This window comes from Perna viridis, chromosome 11, assembly GCF_037379345.1.
Source record: "Perna viridis isolate PV_CMFRI_1.1 ecotype Kerala chromosome 11, ASM3737934v1, whole genome shotgun sequence".
Classification (NCBI taxonomy): Eukaryota; Metazoa; Mollusca; class Bivalvia; order Mytilida; family Mytilidae; genus Perna; species Perna viridis.
In genome coordinates, this window is record NC_142455.1 from 34,312,424 (window position 1) to 34,331,848 (window position 19,425).

Below are 19,425 nucleotides of genomic sequence, written 5' to 3' on the forward strand. Positions count from 1 at the left end.
AACATTAAAAATGTGTTGTCCAGCAAGAAAACATCAATATGTTTAGGTCCCGTTTTTTTCGTCCAACTTTTACAAACACCCATGAATTTTCCGACACTAAAATCACATTTTTGGATACTACTACGTCTGTAAGAGACGGTGAAATGTCAATTGATCGTCAACGCAAACTAACTGATAGTCACCAACACTTGTCTCCCAATAGTTGTCATCCAAAACATTGTACTAAAAGTATACCATACAGTTAGGCAGTTAGAATTCGGCGTATTTGCTCATCTAACGATATCACTAACAAACGTCTAGATGAACTAATACGCGTGGTAATTTTTTATCGCGTGGCTACAAATCCGCAGACGTAGATCGGGGATTTGAACATGCTAACAACATCAGCCGTAACGATCTCCTCGAGTACAAACCCAAGAAAAAGAACAAAAGGATTCCTTTTTTGCTTACTTACCACCCAGCCTTTTGGGAAAATGTCGCAGCTACTTCATTTGAATTAGGAAGCCATTCAAAAACATACTAACCTCTCCAAACTCTTTGCTTGGGCACCGGTTTTGGCATTCCGTAGACCTAGGAGTCTAAGAGATGGTGTGGCAAGAGCAGAGATATCATCTCATCCCAAACAAAATACAACGGGCCAGTGTCGACCATGTGGAGATGTAAGACCTGTACCCAGATGCTGCACACCAAAACTTTTAAAAGCTACTACACTGGAAAGGAATTTGCCATTTTTTGCGACGTAACTTGCAAAACCGAAAATACCATATACCTTCTCCAGTGCCGATGTGGTATGCAGCACGTTGGCGAAACAGAACAACCTTTCAACAGGCGTATGAATGGTCATCGCAGTGACTACAAATGCAAACCAGACCTCCCTCTAAGTCGCCATCTTAGATCTGCCGGACACACCCAGGAGGATCTCCACAACATTGTTGTGATGATCATAGAACATAATAAAAACTGGTCAAAATGTAAAAGAGTATCTCGGGAAAGCTTTTGGATGAAGAAATTGCAAACAACTTCTCCAGATGGAAATAACGAGAAAAAATAATTCATTTTTAGGTCTAGGATCTAACTTGAGGCTGGTACAGCACTACTTGCTATACATCAATACCCCGTACTACTAAATTTGGACTTTTTATTTTTTTAAATTGTTTTCCACAGTTAATTGTAACTTTGAAAAAAGACTCTCTTTGTTAATTTCATTCAGGCTCCTCAACAGTTGCTTATGTGAGCCTTTGATAAAGGTACAATCACCAACAGCGTACGCGATTCAGCTTCTGAATCTTTTTTTATCTTGAACTTTGTGAGTTTTATGCTCGTTAAGTTTTGTGAGTTTTATGCTCATATAGTTTTATGAGTTTTATGCCGAGGAAGGATATCTGTTATCCGAAATATTCAATTTAAATTTTACCATCTGGTGATGTTAATCATATTTAGACGTTTATATATATAAAGGTCTGAAAAAATCCCCAACGATGTTCCAACAGTCAAATTTGCGAGGCAAATTTTTGGTCGTATCAATATGATTCGATGGAGCAGTGTAGTCAGCAGTCCCGCGGAGGGAACGACAAAAAATGTGCGCAATTTTTTTTTTAGTTTTGGTCGTTCCCTCCGCGGGACTCGAACTTGTACTGCTGTGACATCTATGACAACACCGCCTGCACAAAGTCCAGCGCCCTAGACCACTCGGCCAGTTAGGCTATATAAAAATATACTTTGGCTGGCCGGGACATTCCTCCTCGTAGGATTAATCTAGGGCTGTAACTTAGGACACGATGTATGGTGGTACGGGACAGTTCATTTAGATGTTAATATGTAGGATAGAGGATCAAATTAATGATGCATGTCACAAAAAATTATCTTAAGTATATCGAATATTTGTAGGTAAAAAACAATGCTTCAGTTTAAAACGACGTGTTATTGTACGCCTTAAAGGGTTTATTCTATACAAGTTACATTGCAAATCTGTAAATCTTTATACACTTTGTAATGATATTTAATATTTTTCATTGTGATAATAAATTCTTAACTCTAGTATGCAATCAAACAATTCTCCATTGTTAGCTATGTAAAAAAGTATGAACCTTAAGAAAATATTTTATATATTTTGCCCTATATGATCAATATTTTCTTTTTACACACGCATATAGTCCTCCCTAGATACATACTTGATAAAGTAAGTTTATGCACAAATGTTTCATCTCATATGACCTTTTTTATCTCTAGAAATAATTAATATTATCATAGTACAATTTCTTTGGACACAATGTGGTTAAAACACCAGCAAAAGTTATCATATATTGGTACCTTTTAGAAACATTAGAATGTGCCTTTGTGTAAAGAAAAGACCCACAACACCGCCAAACGAAGCCAAAAACAACCGCGAACAAACAATACACAAATCCACATGATAAATTTTGTTTTCGAAAAAAAATCACCTATTTCATATCGCAAATGGATCCATTTTCTAAGTTGAATGTTGTTGTTTTTTTATTAACTAGTTAAAGAGAAATACATTACATAAAAACTAGTGAAATTCATTGAAAAAAAGATAGATAACTCTTTCATTTTGTGCAAAAATGTTTGTATTTTAGTTAAAACGTTAAAATCATTTCCTGAGTCGTCCATTGTCGATTTAGGAAATCTTTGTACGATTGCTAAAATATGTGATATAAAATTACATTAGAACAAACCATTCCATTGGAATAAATTATCATGTGCCACATCATAGGAACTGACTGGTTTCTGAATGGACAGTGTCTTAAACAACTGATGAAATAATTCAGATTACAGTGTAACTTGGAAATCAACCCTTTTGGAATATTTGTCCAACCAGTTCTCGAGTCATTCTAATAGGAACATTCGTGTTATTTTACAGGAATTTTTTCATAATAAATTGAAGCTCAGAGCACGATTATTGATTTTCTACATAAAAAATCCTTTTGATCACTTTGCCGATGGTAAAAGTAAAATTCAGTTTAGAAATCATACATTTCCATTATGGAAAGTTCATACATTGCGCTTCTGTTCATTGTCAGAAAAGGTTATTTGTACTCCAAAACACGAATTTAATTTTGCCGTCACGTTCTCACGTCATTGTAAAATTTTGATACACAAAACAAACTTATCGTACTTTGGTCAATATGCAATTAAATGTGCATTTTCACTACTACATAGGAATAAATATTAAAAAATGAATATCTAAATATGCAATACACAACTCTAAGGTTATGCGTACTCGATGTGTTAAAAATGGAAATTCATTAGCAATACACGATTTTATTTTTAGAGAAATAATGAAATAATGAAGCTCCATTATGATAACTATAAGATTGAAGTCATCACAACAGAAGTTTTATGACTGTCATCATGAACTTACCCTACCGGTGCACCTGGTCCTTGCTCCCATGAGTCCGAATTGCTCATTTACTTTTGCTACTTCTTAGGTATTATTTTTTGTTATTTTATGTTCTTTGTTGTGTATGTCTGTTTTCCATGTCTGGTTTTGTCCCTGGATTACATTCTTTTGATTTCCGCTAGAATCTTGGTTATCTTGATTACTCCTTGACTTCTGTGAAACCTGATTGTGTGGAATTATTTATATTGATGGATCATTGTTTGAGTACAGATTATCAATACAAATAATACAATTTGACACCATACTGCTTTAATTGTATTTTTTTAAATGTTGACACAATTTTATACTATACAACGAGTACAAAACGTTATTCTAATATCATGACTTAAATTCTAGTATTATTGTATGTACATTTTCAATTGTGTTGTAAATCCTTGTACTGTTGTCTGTACATTTTCAATTGCGTTTAACAAAGTATATATCCCATTATTGTGAAACTACAAAAGGAAATCAATAATAAGAATGAGTTTAAAGACCAAGTTTATGTTAGAGTTCCGGTGAAAGGATTTCCAGCGCATAAAGAATATAAGATCAGCAAAGGTATACACGTTTGTAATGTATAGGGTGGCACAAGGCTTCATTGACATTCAAGACACAGTTGAATTTACTGGAATACCAAAAACGACTGACAGCAAATGATTACTTAGGGAAAGTGATTTTGCGAGGATTGAATGCCTTTCGGGAGAGAAATAAAGCACTCACGAAAAAGATACACAAGATGAAGATGACACGTGTTTGGCTAGAAGCAGAGAATAACATATGGCCGGAGACAAGCAGAATGTTACAGCAGAAGTTATCAGAAAGGAAAAAATGGGGTGAGGCCATCAATAAGGATGAGAGGAGAACATTTCAACATTTGCATTTCACTGACACTGCTAGATAACAAACGGTATTATGGGGAATGTATAAAACAAGAAAGATTGACAGACTTTCTACAAGCAAAGACAACACATAAAATAACAAGTATAGTTCCGGTGATGGCCCCAACCATGCCAACAATGCCTTAGACTCGCAAACTAATATGAATTAGAACCCACATATGTATACCAGTACACTTAGTGGTAATAAAGACTTAAGGCGAAATCCAAGAGTAGTCTTATCCGGGTCGGATAATTCTGACTCGGAAAGGTGGAGATTTGGCAGTCATAATCATTGCCTTGGTTGAAATACTTTTGTTTTCAGGCAAAGAAGAAAGAACAGGTGTCGTTTGTATGATTCTTTAAACTCGGAGTCTGGCTCTTCAAATACAAGCGTTTGATAGAAAAATGATGTAGGGATGATACAGCAAGCGTCACAAGAAATCTAAAAGGCGAAATAATAGACCACCTACACCGAAACCTCCAAAGTTGAATGGAGAAGGAAACTAAGACTCATTTTTGTTTCTGTCCAAACGTATGGCAGATAGGCATCATTTAAGTGATAAGAAGGCTAAGGAAATAGATTGTGTAAGTGACAAAGCACGGGAATTCGCCAGGGTAATCTGCCGTTCCAGGTATAACGAATTTGTCAAAAATATGATCAGACTTTTAGCACAAACAGAGGCTACGATTGCAGCAAGGCGAGAGCTTAGGTCTCTACGACAGAAAGAGGGCTCGTTAAGTATGCAATGGAGAAGAATAAAATATTTTCAATGCACTCAAATATGTCAGGGCATCAGTTAATTTTCCAACATGCTTTTCTGTCGTTTCAAACTGCTCATACCCTGCTCGAAAAACAGCGCTCGCTGACGAACAATATACTGTGGGATATTAACCATGTCAATCTAGTAGGACACATTTCAGTAGTCTAGATATGCAGGAGTTGACCCAAGCCGTGAAGGAGATTCTTCGTAGGCTAGATAGTAGGGATTCCAGTATCAACAGAAATTATTTCAGACGAACTAGGTCTCCACAACGCTGCTCTGGAAATTCAGGAAGGCGTTTTTCAAACAGTAGATCAGGGTCTGTTTTTCCTGAAAAACCAAGCTAGACTCGAATGCCGTGTTACCATTGTAGGAGGGCAGGATAATATGAAAAGGAATGTCTTGATAAAAAATGAAGTAGATCCTTAAAACACTTGTCCGCTAAGTCTCGGTCCCAGCCAGCAACCCAGGCCGACAAGTAGACATGGAAGGAAAATCAGTCGATGGCAGTAATCAAGAAACGTCTGTAAAAGATCACAATGCGGCCAGTCAGTCTGGTTATATCTATTTAGTTTTTAAATATGGATACGTATAGTGTTCTGGACACTGCAGCACAAATTACGGTCACTAATAATTCCATTCTAGAAAAATCAAACGTATCAATGGCAAACGATCGTACGGTTGAAGGGTAATCAAGGGAATCAAGATTCTAGCGGAAATCAAAAAGAATGTAATCTAGGGTAAAAGACATGGAAAACAGACACACAAAACAAAGAACATAAATCAACCCAAATAATACATACGAAGTAACAAAAGTAAATAAGCAACTCGGGCTTAACTAAAAACTGCAACTTCAGGCGTTATTTCAGTGAATATTTCATTTTGTCTTCATGTTGTTTGTTGGGATATTCCATGGAAATAATTGAATGAATAAATGAGGTAATGTTATGTATGGTGTATTTGTTTGTTTTTTCAGCTTATTTTTACCCTACATTAAAGGGGGGCCGATAATCGTCTTATAAAACTGTATAAACCTAATCGCAGATTTCATGCACAGTCAGGTGATGTTGATTATAAATATGTCGTTATTTGACTTTTACTTTTGTTGTCGGAGCCTGTAACTGCTTAATAAGAGGTGTGTTTACAGTTGTTGAGGTCCTTTTAATGAAAGTGGTTGCTATATTGTATCTAGGTTATATGTGGTGCATTTGTAATGTTTCAATGTAATGCATTTGTAATGTTTCAATGCCAGAGCTTGCCGAAACTACGCAGACTTTTTTGTATCGCGCTAGAACTCTAACAAATAGGCTTCTGGAACAAGGTTATGTTGCTACAAGATTAAAGCCATCACTACAGAAGTTTTATGGTCGTCCTCATGAACTTGTGGATCGTTATGGTGTATACATCAGCACCATGAAAACTGATTTATTCAATGGGTCATAGTTTTTTTTCCTCGTTTGTCTACCCCGGACTTGACTTTTTATGAGCAACTTAAAAGCAGAGGACGCTTACCCTACCGGTGCACCTGGTCCATGCTCCCAGTTTTTAGTGGAGTCCGAATTGCTCATTTACTTTTGTTACGTTGTATGTATGATTTTAGTTACTTTATGTTCTTTATTGTGTATGTCTGTTTTCCATGTCTGGTCTTTGTCCCTGAATTACATTCTTTTGATTACCGCTATAACCTTGGTTCCCTTGATTACTCTTTCAACATATCCGTTCTCTTTTCTACTGGTCCCGGATACTGGAGAAATATTTTTATTTTACAGAAGTTTCGAAAACTATATTATTCCCCCCCCTTGTCATTTGTAATTTTTTACCTCCATATAAAGAAGTTTTATTTTAATCATCGTGAAATGATAAAGAGAATGTATTTGTGGGGGAAATTGGTTAAATTGAAATAGCAATAAACTTAATCATTGTTTTCAATCAGATACAAGTTAATATGCGGAAATAAAAAAAAATCAATCATTTTATAGACGATTGGGTAAGGGGGAAAAAAGGTTGGTGAATTGCGATACTCATTGTAGCTTACGGCTGGATATGGTGTTTGGGATAATGACTTTTGCTTGAAATGGATACCAGGAAAACGAACATTTGGATATGACGAAAGCAACAATAGACCCTATACAATAAGTAATGGGGTTGATAATGTGCGACATTTGTTAGCAAGCACGTACGAGAACGTACTGAAACGTAATCCGACCTCTTGATAAAGCGACTAAAATCTGCATATTAAGCCTTTGGTGAGAGACGGTTTTAGCAGAATATACTACGTTACGAGCAAATTAATTCATTTTTGTTCAAATATCAAGGACAACTCAAAGTAGACAGATTTACAATTATGTTACCCGTATCAACGTTGTCCCGATACCGTCATCATATTTTCCACAAATATTCATTTTTTAAGAACATAAATATTTTAAAATTGATCAAAATATATAAAATAATCAAGATCTACTCATTCCACATAACGAAAGTTCATGAATATATCCTATATTCCTTTTTTCGGTGATTTTTGTTTATTTCATTTCTACTTGAACTTAATGTATTCTTGAAATTATTCAGTGTTTGAAAACGTAAAAGTTACGACTATATGCTGATTGATGTAGTGGAGATTTAAATTAGAAGCTTTAGAGATTTGATTCTGCAGTGTAATCCATACTAGGAACGAGCTGATACGATATTGTACAGAAATAAAATAAAAAAAGGTCACCATCATTAGCTATAGTCAAGTATGAACCTTAAAAGGTTCAACTCTGTATAATTTAAAAAGAAGTTAACCCCTATATTGCTTCATCTTTTTTTTCCAATTGTTAGTGTTTCAATGGCATTTGGGAGGAGTGCCCGTTATAAAATGGCGATAATGACAACATTTCAAAAATATGAAATGGGACAGACATCATCAACAATGCTAAGTCGATTTTTTTTACATTTTTTATCACTTTGCTTTTTTTTTGCGAAAGAAAAACACCATTTACAAAAACGGAAAACCAGTTGAAGTTTCACAGCGTTCAGCTTTCAATAACGGAAAAAGAAAATACACTTCAATACTAACTATTACTACGTGTGTTTTATCTTTGCAATCTATTCAATTTGGTCTAAAAACAAATCATTCATTATATAGGGGCATTTGGCGGGAAAAGTTTTCTATATTTTTTTCTTTTATAACAAAGTAAATCATATTTCCCATGACCGGGCTCAATTGCTTACTATTAGCTGCAAAGAGGTTTTTCAAAATTCTAGAAAATTAAAGCATACGTCGTTTCGTTTGACAATCATATAACGTTGGGTAAACTCATTCTATTTTTTTCCTACTGCATTTTCTGAGAGGGCTGGATAGGGTAAGTTTTGAACGTCAAACGATGTCAACTAAAGCTTTTATCACTGTAGGATATAATTTTAAAGAACCAAAATAATCAAGTTAAGGAAAACAAACACCATTGTACCCTTTTGTTATTCACGAATCACTTATTTTGCTTGATTCTTACATGGACTGCTACCTAACTTTCTAAAAAGAGAAATTTTTATTAAAAGAACATTCACAATAAGTAACGTTCCTATGATTCTGGTAAAAACGTGGTATATTCTTTAATAAATACGTGTACTTCTGCTATTCTAATGTATCAATTAATTACAGTAGTATAAAATGAAGTCACAATCCTGGAAATAAAGGTCTCAATAATATAAACATCTCTCTGAAGTTTTATTTCCATACAAATTCACGAGCATTACTTTTTTTCAAAATTTCGTTTGCACGATGTGCATGTTTTTACATAGCAATACTTTTGAAGTAATAATGACACGATAAAACATTTGCAAACAATATCTTAGTTTAGAAACATACAATTTGTGAGAATATCATTCCGTGCACTTTAACTAATTATGATTGCACACAACAAGCGATCCCTGCGTGTCATGCTTGAATGCGTTATGAGGCGATAGGTAGTCATACGTTGATAGGTAGAGACACGTATAGTAATGTCAAGATGCGGTTGTTCTTATAAAATTTAAGAAATACGTCCATTAGATTTTGTTTTTGGTCTTAACTGACGGTGTATCTAGTCTTTGTGTATACCCAATATATACAAGCAAAATTCAGACGCATGTCAAACATATGTCAACCATACGTCAGACATATGTCGACTGCCATACGTCTGACCCCCGTTTCTAACCGCGTATGTCAGACATGCGTCAGAAAACATAAGGTTACATGTGTCAGACATACAGTTAATATGTGTCTTATGTTGGACGCCTAAATCATATACTCACAGACATGTGTTAAACGTATGTCAGACATATGGTAAACAGACGCCTTAATCGTATAGCCTTTGATTTGCGTTTAACGTAAGTTTAACATAACTTGAACATATGTTTTATGTCTAATGCCTGCAACTTATCCAGTGACACGTATCAGATCATAATGCACATGAACCATACATATATATTAACATATGTTCTTCAAATGAGAAATAGGCAATTTTGAGGGTCAAAACATATAAATGGTGGTGATTTCTGCCAAGATCTTTTAAACATACTTTGTTCTTGATGGCAGATCCAATGGTATACAAAAGGGCCCTTACCTGGGGCTCAAAATCCTTCCTCAACAAAAAAAAATGTGTGTCATATAAAAAATGAATTTGTATGCGATATTAAAACTACACTCAAAATCAAATTTTATTAATTGTTCAAAATGCAAATTGCTATCTGAGTACATTTTCGATCTACAACTAAATAAATATAACACTTTGCAAACTCTGTCCCTCTGGATCTGCCTACAAACAATCATAATGGATCATGTCTTAACTAACATGCAAAATTGCATGTACATGTACATTAAATTAAATTTATGCACAATAAAGGTGTTTTTTTTAAACAGAATCGAAAAAGCTTAATCTCAATACAAACAAAAATGTACGATTGTACAAGACAGGATCTTTTATACAAATGTGTCACATGAAACGTCATGGATATCAATACATTTTCACATCAACAATGATAAAGTCTAGCTTATCAACATCTTTATTTGGAGAGGTGCCAATATTGAATTATTTATGTCAATATACCTGGAATTGAAAAGTTGTATTTTTGTTATAGATTTTGTTAAAGTATTTCAGCGTAACTATTGCATGTCTTGTTAATGGTTTTCATGTCGCGATCGAGATAAGTTATTCGCTTGGAGTAGTCTTTTAAGGTGAAAGTGAATGTCATAATTTCATTACTTGAAGAGGTGAAACAATCTTCAGTTATTCACAAGTGATAATTTGTACTTCACTTTCGAGATACTTAATCTAATATTTGAGGTCGCTTCTGTCTTTAGACTTGACAAAATGTCTTTCGAAGACTTGTTTAAAGTAGTTATTTCTGATCACGTGTCTCTGATTTGAGTCTTTCGATGTCTTCCTATAAAGATTCAACATCATTCATAAATTCTACCAATTGTTTTGTACAGTCATTCAAATTTCAATTTACACCTTCGTTGTCTTTCTTGTAACGTCGCTCTGTGTGCCTTAATTGAAGATGTTGTATCATTTAATTCCATGTTTGGTCTCTTTAGCTGTTCATTTTGTTTTGTGTTTACCATTTTGAGGGCTTTGTGTTCATGTTGAAGTTTCTTTACTCGCTTGTTTAACGAGTCAGTCTTGCTTGATCATGTTCTCCTTTAAGATCTCATTCAATTTTAGTGATAATGTCTCTTTATTGTGGCCTGGAAAGCAAATCGTAGATGAGATGCAGTCGGAATACTGAGAATATCTCCCTTGAAATAATCACCACAGATGGCTTTGCTGAGAACAGAACAGCAACGCGATAGTTTATTTTGACCAGAGTCAACGCCTTGTTTCCGTGGACTTTAACACAGTTTTAGCGTTGCCTTGCAATGGGGGAAAACCGTATTACTTAAGGGCGCACAAGAACAGTTTATTTCTTATTGTCTCTTCACAAGTGCTTGGTTTTGACAACTGGTAAGCAAGTCAGTGTCGAAACACTCGCTTGGTTGCGACAATGGCGGAAAAGCAAAAAGAGTCTAGACTGTTATTTAATTAGCTGCTGTGTAGTCCAGTCAAAACAAATTGTAACCTTATACAAATTACAACCAAAAATGTTGGAATTCAATTCGTCTACGGCGTAATGCACCTTATAAACACAGAAAAAAAGTTTCTAAGACTTTAAATTGAAGCAAATGTAAAATAAACATTTCAATATACATTGTAAAGGGGAGATAACTCCACATTTTTTTTGTCACGATCCCCCCTCCCCATTGCTATTTTTAGCTATTTATTCCTCATTGACTATCTCACACATTGTGGAGTCCATAATATGTAGCACATGTTATATAATAAGGGTAGACTTATTCTTTTTTTGAATTGCTCTTGTTTATCAAATGGTAAAGAAAGGCAGGGGGCATGAGCATATACATTGTACCCATTGAAGCTATAAAAGACCCATCAAAGAATTGTACTTAGAATGCTAATAAATGGCACATATACAATTTGAATACTTGTAATAAATGCTGAAAATGACTCATTTCAATATTTTTTTTCCTGACCACTGTAATATTTATATTCATTTGTATGCAAAATATCATTTGTTAAAAGTATTTGATCGTATTATCATCAAAATTGAAATTCTTGAACTTTACTACATTTACAGTGTTCTAGCTAAGATTTGAAAAGTGCAGGGTGCTAGTTTAATATGGACACATTGTTCACTAATAAGGTATTAAATATACATGTAGGCTGTTCTTTGATAGAAAGAGTAATCAAGGGAACCAAGGTTATAGCGGTAACCCAAATAATGTAATCCACGGACAAAGACCAGATATGGAAACAGACATACACAACAAGGAACATAAAGTAACTAAAATCATACATACAAAGTAACAAAACCAAATGAGCAACTCGAACTCCACTAAAAACTGGGAGCATGGACCAGGTGCACCGGTAGGGTAAGCGTCCTCTGCTTTTCTAAAAACACCCGCCGATTTCCTCATAAAAAGTCAAGTCCGGGGTAGACAAACGAGGAAAGGAAAACTATGACCCGTTGAATAAATGGGTTTTCATGGTGCTGATGGATACACCATAACGATCCGCGAGTTCATGATGACGGCCATAAAACTTCTGTAGTGATGACTTCAATCTTGTAGCAACATAACCCTGTTCCAGAAGCCTATTTGTTAGCGTTTTAGCGCGATACAAAAAGTCTGCGTAGTTTCTGCAAGAGTACGAAAACTCTTTTTAAATGATCCTCTCATTAACCATTAAAAATCTTCTCTCCTCTCATTTTATCTATCAACCTCAAAGACTTACATCTAAATGTAGTACTCTACTGTAAACACAAAATTTATCAAAAACAGCTGTATGAGGCTCTGTCTGAAAACTAAAGAACTACAGTACACACCTTTTGTAAAATTGTTAAAATTTTAAGCTCCTTATTTTGGAGCTGTAGTACCTGAAAATGAATTAAACATACATGTACATGTATGTATGGGACTACCAACAAAGTTGACTGCCCACACAGCAGATCCTTGGGGAGGGGGTGCAAGGCCAGGAGTGTGGCACTCCTCCTTTTTATTGGAAAATTTGTTATTTTCATGTGTAAAATTGATAAAAAACGGTAAATAATGTCCAGGCAACCTAGCAAAATTGCAAAAAAAGATCAATAGAATCAAAATCAAATAAGGTATACATGTATGATCCCAAATGGGGGGGGGGGCCACAGCATATTTTGGTGTGTTGGTATTCTGTAGTTATTGTTTTGTAATATCACAAATCTTGACGTTTAAATGTTTAATATACTTGTAATGGGCGATGTTGTATGCTACATGTATCTGGTAAACTAAACTCATACAAGACTGATAACAAGCCTTTAAATTCTTTACAGAAGCAAAATACTTATATAATTCTATTACTGGAACCTAATTAAAATATCAGGAATGTATGCATCCAAACAGGTTGCTTCATTATCTGTTATGTTTTTTTTTTTTTCACAAACAACGCGTCTGCATGTCTTTTGTTATTATGATACATTCGCGTGCACTTGAAATTAACGATTCGGCCCTACTGCTGTCGTCCATTTAAAGATAAAAAATCAGAAAAGAAATTGAAGTTTTACAAACGTGATTCCTAGTATAGGTATAGTTGTATTCATTTGAAAATTTTAAACAGAATCAGATCACGTTTTACACCGATTAACGCCCAGTCTAGGAAAATAGAACGACGAAAATCATTTTTCATATGGGGCGAAATGACCAACCGCTTCAAAGGTATCTCCCTTGCATGTTAATTTCCCGGATATGTTTTGATGTACAAGAGTACCTCACAGCCAGGATTCAGAAAAAGAAAAATAACAACAGAGAAACCCTCACTTTCTGTGCATTTCTGAGTACGGATTACGTACTTTGAAAATTAGAAATTGGGCGCAAGTTTGTACTCAAAAATAACACAAAATCGCATGATTCTGCATGAAATTATACAGTGACAATATTGACATCACATCTCTGTTTTCCATCAGGGTTCATCAAACGAGAACATAAAGTTATACTGGTAATTTTCTTTTATCTTATTTCTTAGTTCTTTATATGAAGATTAAAATGTATTGGTCGGAGATTAAATATCGCCATTTTTAAGACAGAAGCACTTCTTGCCAATCTGCTCACAAAATTGTACTCCACAGTGAAAATTTTGCTCATTTTTATTTTTATTTTAAAGCTCATAAATAGAGACTTCATGTTTTATTCCAAAAAGTGGCTACGTTACAAATGTATACTGTGTGACACACAAATTTTTATTTAAACAATCGCACAAAAAACATAACAGATTAAGATTAAAGCCATGATACAGAAATCTTGAATATGCATAAATGGTAATTGAACTTTTTTTTTGTTGGTTGGGGCTCTGTACACAAATCTAGATATTATAGTGCTCAATTCATTGAAAAACTGTGAGTTGTTTAGGACTTTTAATATGGTCCTGCCTGGGTAAACACCAATTATTCAGCTTATAAAGGACAAATAAAGTACTTTCTGACAATTTGTTAAAAATAACAAATATTTCTCACAAGTAAACAAATAAAGAGATAGTTTTGCAATATTTTATGAGAGTTCAACAAATAACGGAAACTCAAAGAATGTAATCTACACTGTACTGTTAATCTAATGTTATTGTAAATGGAAATGGTATACCGAAGTGACCATAACCAGAAAGCATAGACATCTTAGTTTCTTATTAGGCATTAGAATTTTTGTTGTGAAAATATTTATAATTATTATAATTTATAATATATAATTTAGGCCCAGGCTTTTTTGTGCTATCGCTTATCGCCCCTGACTCTGTTTTTACTTGACCTCAATCCCCTTAATCCTATTTGTTTTTTTTTTAATTTCATTCTATTATGACAATGAGAAAATGCAGTAAAATTAATTATTTTTTCGAAACCGCGGATGTTTCTAGAAAAGCAGAGGATGCTTACCCGACCGGTGCACCTGGTCCATGCTCCCAGTTGTTAGTGGAGTCCGAGTTATTCATCTACTTTTGTAACTTTGTATGTATAATTTTAGTTACTTTATGTTCTTTGTTGTGTATGTCTGTTTTCCATATCTGTTCTTTGTCCCTGGATTACATTCTTTTCATTTCCGCTAGAATCTTGGTTCCCTTGATTATTCTTTCAAGTAATTGAATTTAAAGTTTAATTACTGATTCTGTGTTAAACATCTATAGGTATGTTCAATATATGACAAACATGTGTTTTGATATGCGTTTAACATATGTCTGCGTACATCATACGGTAGACATGTTTTTGATATGCGTTTAACGTATGTCTGCGTACACCATACGGTAGATATGCGTTTAACATATGTCTGCGTACACACTACGGTAGACATGTTTTTGATATGCGTTTAACATATGTCGGCGTATACCATACGGTAGACATATGTTTTTGACATGCGTTTAACATATGTTTGCACAACATATGTCTGATAAACATTTTGGATACGCGTTTACCATGCGTCTGAAAAAAAAACATACGTTAAACATATGTTTGATAGACGTCTGGCATGCGTCATTTCAAGACGTACGTTAGACATGCGTCTATAATTTGCCTGTGTACATCCGTTTAATGCTCTCCCTTTCAGCAGTATACGCCACACATGTTTAAACAACTAGTCCGTAACCTGTGATAGTAAAACGTTATAAAATTGGAAAAGACTGCGAGCTGAGAGGATATGATACATAAACCTCTTTCAGCATACGTACTTGTCAAACAGAATTTACGACACAAAGGACAACTTGGAAACCCGCATAGGTTGTTTAGTGATTTTATAATAGTAAAATTACTTCAGTCATTTTTAGCTTTCAGAAGTAAATATATGTCTCTTGTTTTTGTTATGTATACTTTTCACTAATTTTGGAAAGACTTTTACTGAGAATGAATGCATCAAACAATTACAACATCGGTTTACACATAACGGAGAGTAAATCAAAGCAAAAACTTTGACAAATATAATATAATAAATTGTGTAAGTCATCCATTAAATTGAGACAATTGTATGATTATTTTTCGAGCCACATCTTCTGAAAAGACACTCTTTATGCAGAAAAAAGACTTATCATATATATGCACGTTATAATATGACACATATAATCAATTAAAAAGATATCCTACCTTTTTCAATGGTTGGTCCTTATGATAACGGTAAGCATTGTAAGTATTGATCATTTTTACATTGAAGATGTTAACGTTTTAGATGACCTTTTTACAATAATACGATGTAAACAGTAAACAGATGGGCATTGAAAGGCATTGAAAATCAATTACAAAATCGTCATGTTTTTATACATTTCACAGAAAATTAAAAAATAACATTTTCAGATATGTTAATGTTCAAAATTGAATATTCATATGTTCCTCGAACTCAGGGGATTTAGTTCGATGCATTCCATGAAGCAGAATGTATGAATGTAAAAAGAACATATTCGTGAAAGATTCATCAGGGGAAACAAATTAAAAATATTAGTATCATAGCACATAAAGTGCAATACCAACATAATTCTCCATTTATTTTAATCATACATGTATATCACGAAACTATGAACAGTCCAAAAATTATCTTTCGAGATCAACATAACTTTATTTTAAAATAATGTAATAATGTATCCAAGCCGATGTGGCATGTCGCTTTAAGACATGTAGGAATGAAAAACAATCTCAATGAATTTTCAATATATTCTAATGGAACTTTATACATATATATCAGAGTCGATCCCAAGCTAAATGGTAAACTCCCAGAATTTTGTTCCGCAAAATACATGCACATGCATACAGACTTTAGTCGATGCTCCTCGTTCATGCTCCCAGTTTTTAGTGGAGTCATTTACTTTCTGTATGTTGTAACACAATCAAACACTGAGTATTTGAATAGAATTTTATTACATGAGGAATATAGATTTAGGAGTTACTGTTCCACTACATAAGTTCACGTTGTGTTCAGTTTATAAATTCATTATTTTATCGAAATTATATCGAAACATTATAAAGTACTAAAACATTGTGTTATACGAAAGTCGAAAGTTTATAGAATCCAGAGTTCGATTCAAGTCAAGAATCAGAATAACGTCCAAGCTCGGTTTCAGACTGGCCTGTTTTTAGTAGTCTACAATGCATGGCCTTATATATAGTTCTTGTAGGCTATAAACAGCTAATGTTACTTATCACAAAATTGTGAGTAATTATATGTTCCTTTGAAGTAGTAGTGGTCATAGTGATCAGGAACAGTTCATCATTTCCACCGGACAATAACAGACAGTTATTTATAATATACTCCTTTGACATGTCACTTACCTATTAACGATTTAGTGATATCTTGAAACAAGTACCAAACGATGAATAGTTATTAAAACAATCAATAACTGACTAGTAACTTTGTTAAAATGTCTGTTTTTCCTCTCTTGGTCTTTCTCCCTGGATTATATTTTTTTTATTTCTGCTAGAATATTGGTTCCCTTGATTACTCTCAGTATATGTTTCCGCTAAATTCCTATATATTGAAAGTGTGACAGCTTTCCCATTGCTCGGATCTTAATGCTCATACAGGAGTAAGTAACTTTTGGTAAGAAAAAGTTGATGTCCTATCATGGTTTTCTTATAAAGTTTTTATTTGAAAATATTATATTAACACATACAGTGTATTAAAGATCTTACAATAAGGTATTGATATAAAGCTATTTCCATTTTAATACATATAGTTATTCAAATTACAATGAATTATGTTAAATTTATATGTTGTAGACTATTTTTGTTGTAATAGTTTGAATTTTTTACAGTTAATTTAAAATTTAGTTCAAGGTATTTGTTCGTAAAAACATGTGTCCTATGGATATTATCAGTAAAAAAAATGGTGTCCCAACAAAAGAATTACATCAAAAAAGTATTTGTCCTACTGCTATTTGCACTGTTCCTATGTGGCGATAAATTTTGACCGGTCCCTTAGAACGGTTTGTTGTGTTTATCCTGAACTTCCCACAAACTGAATTCTATGTCCATTTGCCAAAATAATACAAAGTTTCTGAAATCAATTTAAATTCATAGTAACTTTACTTATATTTGTTTTTAAATTGTCACAAATTGAAGACCAAGAAAATATTTGTGGGTAGAATTAGTGAGGAATCAATTTAATTTGGCCAATATCAGCTGATACCATTATATGCTGATGTAGTGGAGAATTCTGTTGTCGTGGTCTGATCGTATTACAGTTTTGCCGAATATAGCCCAGTGAAGAAATTAGTATCGGGATTGGTTTTAGACTCCTGACGTGATATTGCTTTCAGTACGATTGTTCCAAAACCACACACACACACACTCTGCACCCCTTTACTATCTCTAGCTTAAAGTATTTTACCAACAGAACATGTATATGCAATATTTATTATTTAGACTGGTAGTGATCACAGTTTGACACTAGCTATGCCCTAAAGCATATTATGTGTATTGAATAATACCTCCGTGATTGAACTCACAACCCTTCTTGTCTAAAATATACATTCACCAGTCACTATGGAAATTGATCAAATGATAGATTAAACGAATCATTAACTCAAATGCGAAACTGCGAATTTTTAGTACACAGCAGCTAATTAAACAACAGTCTAGACTCTTTTTGCTTTTCCGCCATTGTTGCAACCAAGCGAGTGTTTCGACACTGACTTGCTTACCAGTTGTCAAAACCAAGCACTTGTGAAGAGACAATAAGAAATAAACTGTTCTTGTGCGCCCTTAAGTAATACGGTTTTCCCCCACTGCAAGGCAACGCTAAAACTGTGTTAAAGTCCACGGAAATAAGGCGTTGACTCTGGTCAAAACAAACTATCGCGTTGCTGTTCTGTTCTCAGCAAAGCCATCTGTGGTGATTATTTCAAGGGAGATATTCTCAGTATTCCGACTGCATCTCATCTACGATTTGCTTTCCAGGCCACAATAAAGAGACATTATCACTAAAATTGAATGAGATCTTAAAGGAGAACATGATCAAGACTGACTCGTTACACAAGCGAGTAAAGAAACTTCAACATGAACACAAAGCCCTCAAAGTGGTAAACACAAAACAAAATGAACAGCTAAAGAGACCAAACATGGAATTAAATGATACAACATCTTCAATTAAGGCACACAGAGCGACGTTACAAGAAAGACAACGAAGGTGTAAATTGAAATTTGAATGACTGTACAAAACAATTGGTAGAATATATGAATGATGTTGAATCTTTATAGGAAGACATCGAAAGACTCAAATCAGAGACACGTGATCAGAAATAACTACTTTAAACAAGTCTTCGAAAGACATTTTGTCAAATCTAAAGACAGAAGCGACCTCAAATATTAGATTAAGTATCTCGAAAGTGAATAACTGAAGATTGTTTCACTTCTTCAAGTAATGAAATTATGACATTCACTTTCACCTTAAAAGACTACTCCAAGCGAATAACTTATCTCGAGCGCGACATGAAAACCATTAACAAGACATGCAATAGTTACGCTGAAATACTTTAACAAAATCTATAACAAAAATACAACTTTTCAATTCCAGGTGTATTGCCATAAATCATTCAATATTGGCACCTCTCCAAATAAAGATGTTGATAAGCTAGATTTTGTCCCGATTTTGTATTGGTGGAATCAGCAAGTCCTCAACTCCTGAAGGCATGAAGTCTTATCTCGAACATGAAATTGTAAAGGTCACTTGTCTTCATTTTATCTGTGGAAAAACAAGAGACGTCAGCGCAACTGAACATTGATTCTCAAGACGAACACAAAATCCTTAACGAGAATTTTTGGCCGGAAGGAACATTCATTAAGAATGGTTACTATGTGACGTCTTCAAAATGAAATG

General features: G+C 34.1%; 1 protein-coding gene across 3 annotated transcripts in view; it reads right to left on the reverse strand.

The window, feature by feature from the left end:
* Window positions 1-19,425, reverse strand: part of LOC148603839 (carbohydrate sulfotransferase 8-like) — a 52,456-nt gene that overhangs the window by 26,614 nt on the left and 6,417 nt on the right. For 2 of the 3 annotated variants that reach the window (XM_088552269.1, XM_088552265.1), the window contains exon 1: window positions 15,705-15,765. The exons of the other annotated variant lie outside the window; for it this stretch is intronic. In XM_088552269.1, coding sequence (XP_088408395.1) covers window positions 15,705-15,758 — 54 coding nt within the window. In that variant the 5' untranslated portion in view covers window positions 15,759-15,765. Of the gene's footprint in view, window positions 1-15,704; window positions 15,766-19,425 lie in introns of those variants that run through there. 3 annotated transcript variants of the gene reach the window in all.